The sequence below is a fragment of the Eucalyptus grandis genome, chromosome 9 (assembly GCF_016545825.1).
Source record: "Eucalyptus grandis isolate ANBG69807.140 chromosome 9, ASM1654582v1, whole genome shotgun sequence".
Taxonomy (NCBI): Eukaryota; Viridiplantae; Streptophyta; class Magnoliopsida; order Myrtales; family Myrtaceae; genus Eucalyptus; species Eucalyptus grandis.
Window position 1 is genome coordinate 34,289,582 of NC_052620.1, and position 10,147 is coordinate 34,299,728.

Here is a 10,147-nt window from a genome sequence, read left to right on the forward strand (position 1 = left end):
ATGAGTGATCCAAGTCAGCTTCATTTGATTGCAGCTAAGAGGATTTTAAGGTATTTAAAAGGAACCATGCTTTTTGGAGTGAAGTTTCAAAGGAGTCTAGAATTCAATTTACAAGGTTATTCGATAGTGATTGGGTTGGCTCGATGGATGATATGAAGAGTACATCAGGGTACTGTTTCGCTTTAGGATCAGCTTGTTTCACTTGGTGTTCTAAAACCAAGAAATTGTAGCTCAATCTACTGCTGAAGCAGAGTTTATAGCTGCTACTGCAGCAGCAAATCAAGCCTTATGGCTGAAGAAGATAATGAAAGATCTTTGGCTGAACTTCAATGAATGTATCAAGATCAATGTGGATAACCAAGCTGCAATTGCAATATCTCAGAACCCAGTTTTTCATGGCAAAACTAAGCATTTCAAGGTCAAGTTCTTCTTTCTACGTGAGGTGCAACAAAATGGTGAGGTCATGCTGATTTATTGCAGATCTGAAGATCAACTTGCTGATATGTTCACTAAACCACTTCAAGCTGGAAGATTTGAGGCATTGAGAAAGAAAATTGGAGTATGCAGCAGCTACTGATCCAAGGAGGAGTTTGTTGGTTTTTTGATGTATCAGTACTGCTGTTTTTAGACTAAAGTTTCTCCGTTCTGTTTTTTATACTGTTCTAGTTTATTTTTCTCACTTAGTCAATTATGTTATGCAGTTGTTGTTGTGTTATTTAGGAAGTTAAGCACTTGTTCAGGTGCAGTTACAAGCTGAACGTGTGTGTGTGTGTGTGTGTGTGCAGTTATTTTTTTTGGTTTAAGTCGTGTTCTGTACTTGACTTTTTTATTAGAACTGCAGAAGACAGTTTCCATGCTCTGTTCTCTCTGTTTCCTCTGTTTTTTTTCATCTTTCTTCCTCGATATCTATAGTTCTGGTTTTTCTGCTTCTTTGCTGCTTTAATCAGAATCAACATTGCGGCTCTTGCGAGGTGAACAACGTCACCGACCTCACCAGGTTCTACGGTTACCGGATGGCCTTTCGAACTGCCTTTAGAGAACTCCTGAATCGAAAGGCCTATAAGGGCATGACATTTTTGAGGACGTTCTCTCCTGCGCACTTTGAGAATGGCAGGTGGAACACCGGAGGGAGCTGCGCAAGGACGAGGCCGTTTGTGAGTGGAGAGGCCAAGCTCGAGGGGTAAGATCTGGAGTTCTACTTGACCCAAGTGGAGTAGTTCAGGGCGGCCCAGAGGAAGGGAATCAAGAGGGGCCTGACGTTTAGGTTGCTGGACACCACCGAGGCGATGATCCAGAGACCCGACGGGCACCCCAACCGTTTTGGGCATTTGGCGCTGAGGAACGAGATGATGGCCGATTGCGTGCACTGGTGCATGCCGGGTCCTATCGACTTGTGGAACGAGTTCTTGTTTCACGTTATGTGGTCGGAGAGTCGAGGATCTCTTCATGGGCAGACGCAGAAGAGTGCGCGACGAGCGAAAAACCGCAGATTGGTTGTTCTAGACGTAGCAGAATTTATCCAAACCTATTGTTCTGTATTCATCTTATTTGAACTAAACAGTTTGGTTCATGGAAAAGCATATGCTTGAAATAGAACAAACCGCACGGTCTGTCGTGTGATACTTGACGAGGAGCCTTGGTACATGCATTCGACTGAATCAATCTGAAGATTAAGTTGCGTGCTAACTGACTTTTTTCAACAAACGCTGCCTCGCCATGGCTAAATTGAATGAGCCTGGTAATGGATGCTGTGGTTGCGCATGTGGTATAGGATCGACGTCTTAATCAAAACTGCAAGAGAGACTTTGAAGGTACCGACCGAATTCTACCCTATGCGATGCAAAATCTAGTCCTAACAACTGATTGTAGTAATGGCAGCGTCCCTATGCAGGAGTAGTTAATTTCTAGTACTAAACGTTTGCCTCGCTCAGTGGTGAACGTGAAGTTCCCAATCTCTGAGCTTCATTGGGTGAAGATCCCACCACAGAGCACCAACGTCAGCACCGAGAAGGCGCTGTTGCTCATCTCAACACTGGTTCTCCTTGCCGCCATGTCTCTGTCGTCATCAGCTCGCTTCCTCATATCCAACGATCTCTGGAGTTGAAAAGAAGAGAGCAAGCAGAAAAGAGAAGTGATGTGTTTGGAGGAAAATGGCTCGATAACCCCAACGGCACGTGCTGCGCTGATGTGACTCGCCCTTTGATCATTGATCAGCCTGACACCGACTTCTTAAAGGGAAGTTGGAATCCCGAAGGGTGCGAGCTACCTCAGTTTAATGCGGGCCAGTTCTTGGAGATGGTTTGAGGGAAATCGATCAGTGTTCGTCCAGGATCCGGTAGGGATGAGTCAAATGCAGTCATTGCTATGCCTTCCTGACTGGTGTAAATGCTTTTTCTGGCTAGCACACTCATTTGCAGAGAGACTAATGCTTATCAGTTTAAAAGAACAAAGCTCAAGGGACACCAATCCGAGTTCTACTTGATCCAAGTAGAGGAGTTCAGGGCGGCCGAGAGGGAGGGAATTGAGAGGGGGTTAGACATTCAGACTGCTGAATACCGCTGACGCCAGGATCCTTAAACCAATGGACGCCCCAGCCGACACTGGCGGCTATTGGATCGGAACATGATGGTGGCCGACCTAGTCCTATCAACACTTGGAAGTTCTTGTCTCGTGTTATGAAGTCGAAAAGTCAGAGTTTCCCTTCGGGTCGAAAGAAGAGTGCCTGGTAAGGATGATGGGGAAAAATCAAACCCTTTTCCCTTTCACTCGTACACTAGTAAAGCACACAACATTTCACGTGCAACAGAATTTCACGCGATAAATACATTTGTATATATTAGTAAGATGTACATAGATAACTCGCCACCATAATTCTATGACCCATGCGATCCTCAAATTTGGCAACACTAGTTACTCAAGTTTTGCTCTTTAGTCGACTGTTTTCTTGCTGAGCTGAATTGCACAATTCGCCCCTTTTCCTCTTAAAGGGAAGTGAAAGAATATACTGAGGATAGGAGTCTGGACATCCTCAACGATTTTGCCTTTATCCTAGGCATCAAGTTTCAGCAGGTCCTTCAAGGCTCTTTCCTCTCTTGTCCGTATATCCTATCCTACCCTAATTTTCTTATCAATTTTCCTCACCAGCTTCCATGGCATCACGTTCGCTAAGACCTTCCAAAAAATGAACCCCATTCTCTCTCCCTTTCCTTGCCTTTGAAGAATTCTAGGAGTTGTGTCCCCCTCTGCCTGCCTTGATGCTTTGCTTCTCACATCCACATTCCCCCAACCGCACTTTAAATTTTGCCTTCCCCAACTTCACTTCCAATCCAATCCCTTCCCAACCCCACCCCCTACTCGAGAAGACAAAAAAAAAAAAAAAAAAAAAAAAAAAATCAATACCAACTCGCCAACTCCATTCACACCGTCCTCGTCCTCATCCTAAGTCTGTCGATTTTCTCCAAGTAAATGCCGCATTCCCTTTTTAATCCCATAAAAAATAGACCCGTCAAAAACTTGAGATAAATCACTTCCTGAAGATTTGATCGTGCACGGTAGAGAGCATCAAAACCTTAGAAAGGTTTTTGGTATTTAAAAAATTGAGAAAATTTGGAAAAATAGAAAACAATAGTTGGGATGTGGGAAAACCATTGGGAAGGCTATTTTATGACACAAACAAAATTTAGGAAGAAGAATGGATTCAATCGGACAAGAAATGATTGGTGAAGTTGCAACCGGACCATGGTCGGTCGGCCCTGATCGATCCCGAATCAATCCGCATGGTGCAGGGATCGATCCCGCTCGACCGAGACCGATCCATGATCGATCCACACGGCCGAGGCCCTCGACCACGATGGATCCCAATCGAGCAAGATCGATCCCGATTGAGCAGGATTGATCCATGATCGATCCGCATGGTGCAGGGATCGATCCGCATGGTGTAGGGATCGATCTCGCTCGACCGGGACCGATCCATGATCGATCCATGCACCGATCGATCCGCACGGTGCATGTATCAATCCACACGGCCGAGGCCCTTGATCGGGATCAATCCACACAATGCATGGATCAATCAACACAACCAAGGCCCTCGACCACGATCAATCCTGCTCGATCGGGATCAATCCGCACGGTGCATGGATCGATCCACACGGCCGAGGCCCTCGACTAGGACCATGCACTGCCGAGGCCCTTGACCAAGATCGATCCATGATCGATCTGCACAGTGCAGGGACCGATCTCGCTTGACCGGGATCGATCTGCACGGTGCATGGATTGATCCACATGGCCGAGGCCCTCAACCATGATCGATCCCGCTCGACTGGGATCGATCCGCATGGTGCATGGATCGATCCATGATCGATCCGGACGGTGCATGGATCGATCCACATGGCCGAGGCCCTCGACCACGATCGATCCATGATCGATCCGGACGGTGCATGGATCGATCCACATGGCCGAGGCCCTCGACCACGATCGATCCGGACGGTGCATGGATCGATCCACATGGCCAAGGCCCTCGACCACGATCGATCCCGCTTGACCGGGATCGATCCATGATGGATCCGCATGGTGCATGGATCGATCCATGATCGATCCGCACGATGCAAGGTCGATCCGCACAGTGCAGGGATTGATCCCGCTTGACCGCGATCGATCCGCATGGCGCAGGGATTGATCCCGCTCAACCGGGATCGACCGGGGATCGATCCACGATCGATCCGCACGGTGCATGGATCGATCCGGTTGATGCAAGGTCGATCCACACGGTGCAGGGACCGATCCCGCTCGACCGGGGATTGACCCACGATCGATCCGCACGGTGCAAGGGTTGATCCACGATCGATCCCCTCGGCCGAGGCTCCCGACCATGATCGATCCCTGCTCGACCGGGATCGATCCACAATCGATCGTGCCCGACCACAGGATAGTTATATGCTTGTCTCAAAGATTAAGCCATCCACACGGCCAAGGCCCTCGACCACGATTGATATGGGTCGACCGGGATCGATCCACGATCGATCCTTGCACGGTGCATGGGTCGACCAGGATCGATCCACGATCGATCCTTGCACGGTGCATGGGTCGACCGGGATCGATCTGGACGATGCATGGATCAATCCGCACGATGCAAGGTCGATTCGCACGGTGCAGGGACCGATCCCGCTTGACCAGGATTGATCCGCACGATACATGGATCGATCCACACAGTCGAGGCCCTCGATCCACGATCGATCTGCACGATCCAAGGATCAATCTGCACGATCCCCGCGGCGAGGCCCTCGAGATCGATCCTTGCTCAATCTGGGACGATCCATGATCGATCCTTGCTCAACCGGGATTGATCCATGATCGATCCGCCCAATGCATGATCAATCAGCACGTGCATGGGTCGACCGAGATCGATCCGGATGATGCATGGATCAACATCCACATGGGGCATGGATCGATCCAAACGTCCAAGGCCCTCTACCACGATCGATCACAAGGCTCGACTAGTAGTAAAAAAAAAAAAAACTACACATTTTAATAAAACCATTTACCTCAAATAGTAAATTTTAAGTTTATAAAGCATATTTAATAAGATTAAATTTTAAGTTAACACCTTCCTTATATAATTATCATTTTTGTCGTATTAGTAAAAATGCCAGTTAAGGAAGCAAGCACGCATCGACGAACGAGAGGTTGTAATCATCATCATTTTTTCCCCTTATTTTTTCCCCACGTGCTCGAAAAGTCTACCTTCCAATTCAAGAAAGGATGGTGGTTAGTGTGAACAACATTTCTTTAATCCATACACATTAATCTAAACTTGGATCCACCAATCGATGCACTTCATTAACGAGAGCACTTTGACAAAAACGTTAACGTTTAGAAGTAAAATCAACTTTATTTTTGGTCGTACATTTGTAGCGGTTGACATGGGAAATCAATTAGGAAAAGGGCTCATTCCTTTGAAAAACGCTCAACTTTAGGTTTTTATCCTGAATTTTTTTTGTCCCATAAAGAATCCCTAATTTTCACTTTAATCTTAAATCTGATCAAGTATCCAAATATCGCCACTGATTTTTTTGATATCATCAACATTAGGAGGTTGCTGTTGTTCCTTTCAAGGTGAGGTTGTTTGGTGAAAATACTGGCTTCGATAATGAACCTCTAACTGATTTTGATATCAATAATTTTGAGTAAATTTCTGGCAGTTTTTAGATGAGTAAAAGTTGAGTATTTTTTATGAGACAAAAAAAGTTCACGATAGAATTGGAGTTACATCTAAAGTTTTGGGTGTTTTGGGAAATTAGACCATTAGAAAAAAATATAAAACAAAACATGATGACATAATTTTCCATATATAAAGCTAAACACATTGAGATCAAATATACAAAAAAAAAAAAAAAAAAAAAAAGGATCGATCAACGCAACTTACTATTTATGAAAGTAGATTTGGAACCCATCAAAGAATGCAATAAAGACAATGACGTACCGTTCTAACCTAATTTTATATTCCCCACATGAACAACGACGAGCTACTAATCTCTTTCTCTAACAAGAAACGATAAGCCCCGTGGACGTTGCCATTCTTGCTATTCAATTGGTGTGCAGCGATGTCTCACCAGAAGAGAAAATGGCATATTGGCATTACTCCACTTGCCTTTAATTTATTCATGAATTATTGGTTTTTGTCTTAGCCTCCTCTCATTCTCCTATTTAATTCGTGCACAACGCTGGAGTTTATGTCTAGACGCATCGAGCTGTTACATCACATTTTATGGCTAAAGTCCAATTTTCATGATATATAAAAAGGAAATCTCTTATTCTAATCAATCCACGTCGAACTTTGGCGAGTGATTAGATATGCTAACGTATGGTTTTCTAATATGTTCATACGCATATCTTTTGTGATACAAGTCTTATATCTTTGGAAAATGACACAAATAATCTTTAAATTTTGGCTTAATGTGTAATGTTGTCAATGAATTTTAGCTTAATGTGCTATGTGATCTCTAAATTTTGAATTTGTTCAATGTAATTCCCGCACTTTTGATGTATATTCAATTTATTTCTTAGAGTATATGATAATATTCAATTTTGTCCATAATCTTGAATTGATAAAAGGGCTATAATGAATATTTTTACATAGTTCAAACACTACATTGAATATGTAACAAAAATTTAGGGACTATATTGAACAAATAAAAAGTTCAGAAACTACATTACATATTAAACTAAAATTTAGATATCACATTACACATTTAATCAAAGTTTAAGAATTATTTGTGTCATTTTCTCTATATCTTTTGTAATATAATCCCTGTGAACTTCGCTTCTTGAGACGTATGTCATGCGCTCGCCATTGCCGTTGGTGCTTCAACCTAACGGGGGCTTAAAGAAAGACACGGAAAAAAAGAACACGACACAAACGACAAAAGAAGCAGTGGCTTCGAAACGACTAAAAATATTTTTAAATGCTTTGATTCCAAATACGAAGTCCTAAACGCCGACCTCATATTTTTCGACGTAACTTTCATGCACGCCTAGAAGAGTCTCTCTCTCTCTCTCTCTCTCTCTCTCTCGCTCGCTCGCTCGCACTTGCACGAACACCGTACACACACCCCTTATCCGCCATGAAGGTCCCGCTCTCAGAGCATCACGGCGATAGGAACGCGCCGCAGCACAGCACAGGTGTCAACTTCAGGAACGCGGCGGTAATCGTTCCAGCCGGGATTCTTCTTGCCGCGATCCCTCTATGGCTCCTCGTTGTGAGCTCGCCCGTCCAGCCTCAAGATTATCCTCCGGCACGGTTGATGGAGGACGAGAACGGCAGCCCCGAGGACACAGTATCGGGGGCGGCAGTGCCGGTGGTGAGGGAGAAGAAATGTGACGTGTTCGTGGGGAAATGGGTGTACCGCCCGGACGCGCCGACATACTACACCAACGAGACTTGCTATGCGATGAGCGACCAGCAGAACTGCATGAAGTTCGGGAGGCCCGACATGGAGTTCCTGAAGTGGCGTTGGGAGCTGGACGGGTGCGAGCTCCCGCCGTTCGACGCTGCCGAGTTCGCTGAGATGACGCGAGGGAAGTCAATCGCCTTCGTTGGCGACTCTCTGGGGAGGAACCACATGCAGTCCCTAATGTGCCTCTTGTCCAGCGTAAGTGCTCGATCCAGTTACGGTTGACTAGATTATTCTAATCGCCACGAACTAATCACTTCCTCTATTCAAAACATGAAAAACTACTTACGATCGACCTTGTTTATCATGTGATTATACTCAAGATGAGCCCTGGCCAATGAATTTTCTCGTCTGCAGAATTTAGTTTTACGTCGATTTGACCGATTGCTTACAGTGTCTGAGTTGTGGGCAGAGAAATGCGCTAAGTCAATATGAGCTGTTCTTAGAATGACCTTTTCTTATTTTTAATGGAAATTTAAGAGCAGAAAATGATATGCCCACGACTCCCTTTCTCCTAATTATTGCTCTAAAAACGACGCAAGAGCGAACAAAACAAGGACTTATTATATTTTCGGGAATATCATAATAAATTTTTTGACTGTACCTTAGGAAAAATACTTGCCTAGATAGTGATGAGTGTATTTATATCAATCATAACTTATATATACAAAATTCTCTAGTAAGGTTGACTTTTAAGTTATGTTGTAATTTCATCTTTGATCTTACCGCGTTTTATATGTGTAAAATCATTAGGTAGACCAACCGGAGGACATATCTCTCCGGTACACCACGGACTACAACTTCAAGCGGTGGTACCTCCCCAAGCACAACCTAACCCTAGGCACCTTCTGGGCCCCTTTCCTGGTCCGCACCACCGACGCCTGCGGTGGCCAGACCCTCAACGGCATCCTCACCCTCCACCTAGACGAGCCCCACCCTTCTTGGTCCGCTGAGATCAGCGCCTTTGACTATGTCATCATCTCGGCTGGCCAATGGTTCTTCCACCCGCTCATCTACTACCGGAACAGGCGGCTCCTGGGCTGTTCAGCATGCGGGCAGGACAACGTGACCAAGGTGTCGAGGTTCCAGGCATATCAAGCGGCGCTACCCACTGTTGGATATTTCAGTAGTTTTGGAATATTTATTAGAAATTATGATCGTCATGAAAGTCATCATTTTTGTAACGGCTTTTTCAACGGTCATATAACGGTTTCTAATGGTTGTATAACGGTCGTCTAACAGCTTTATCACTTTTGATTTATTACTTCATAAATTCTTCATTATTTTATAACGGTCATCTTTTTAATTACCAATTGATTTATGATGATCTCTTAACGGCTCTCTCTTTTCATTGTTTAATATAAATTAAACTTCAAACCACAATCTTAGTAGATACAATATGTTCTCACATATTTCCTTTTCTTTGCTCTGGGTTATACACAAAAGTTGTTCTGTTTCCTTCTAATATTCAGTGTAGAGTATAGAAGAAAGTCTGTTGTATCTTGGGAGGATAGCCGCCGAAGCCTTACGCACTGAGTTTCGTACTCCGAGGGGCGGAATTATCCTTAAGGACAGTGTTTGCACGCCTCAGACATTTCATTTTATTTTCTAATCTTTTGTAATGTATTTCCAATAATTATTATTATTTTATGTATTATAATACTTTTTCACAACAATCTTAAGGATAATTGCCTTAAAGCTTTCAAAGTTGGAATTGTTGGTGCTTCCACCGACCTTGGAATTGAACAAGGATTTGGAGATGGTGAAGGACAAGTTTTGCATATTCGTGGATGGTTTGCCATGCGACATTGCTGAGCATTAACGAAAAAGAGCTTTTGATCATTTTGGTAAGGTTATCAAGTGCTAGGTAAAATTGTTCTTTGAAACTTCATCATCTATGTCTTTCCGAGAGGAAGGCGGATGTTTAATAGTGTTTTCTCTCTCAAGTTTGTAATTATTATTTGGTAAGCATGCATCTAGGAATGGAGTTTGGGGCACTCAATGACTTTATATTTTTCATTGATGAATTCATTAGTCAGTGTTTGGAATTTCACTTTTAGTATGATCAATCCATTTGGAGGTAGTCTTTGAGAATGCTTGTGACATTGTGTTTCTAGCTAATTTATCAGGTAAATTTTGGTAAATCTTGATTTTATCCTTGAAGGGCGATACTTCGGTTTGGTTAACAATGCTTTGTT

General features: G+C 43.9%; 1 protein-coding gene across 1 annotated transcript; it reads left to right on the forward strand.

Annotated features, from left to right (window-relative positions):
• The first annotated feature begins 7,530 nt into the window (after positions 1-7,530).
• On the forward strand, positions 7,531-9,188 carry LOC104429090 (protein trichome birefringence-like 19). Its single transcript, XM_010041991.3, has 2 exons — positions 7,531-8,147; positions 8,703-9,188. Exons 1-2 carry the CDS (start codon positions 7,620-7,622, stop codon positions 9,186-9,188), a joined length of 1,014 nt encoding a protein of 337 aa, XP_010040293.2. The 5' UTR covers positions 7,531-7,619.
• The last annotated feature ends 959 nt before the right edge of the window (positions 9,189-10,147 follow it).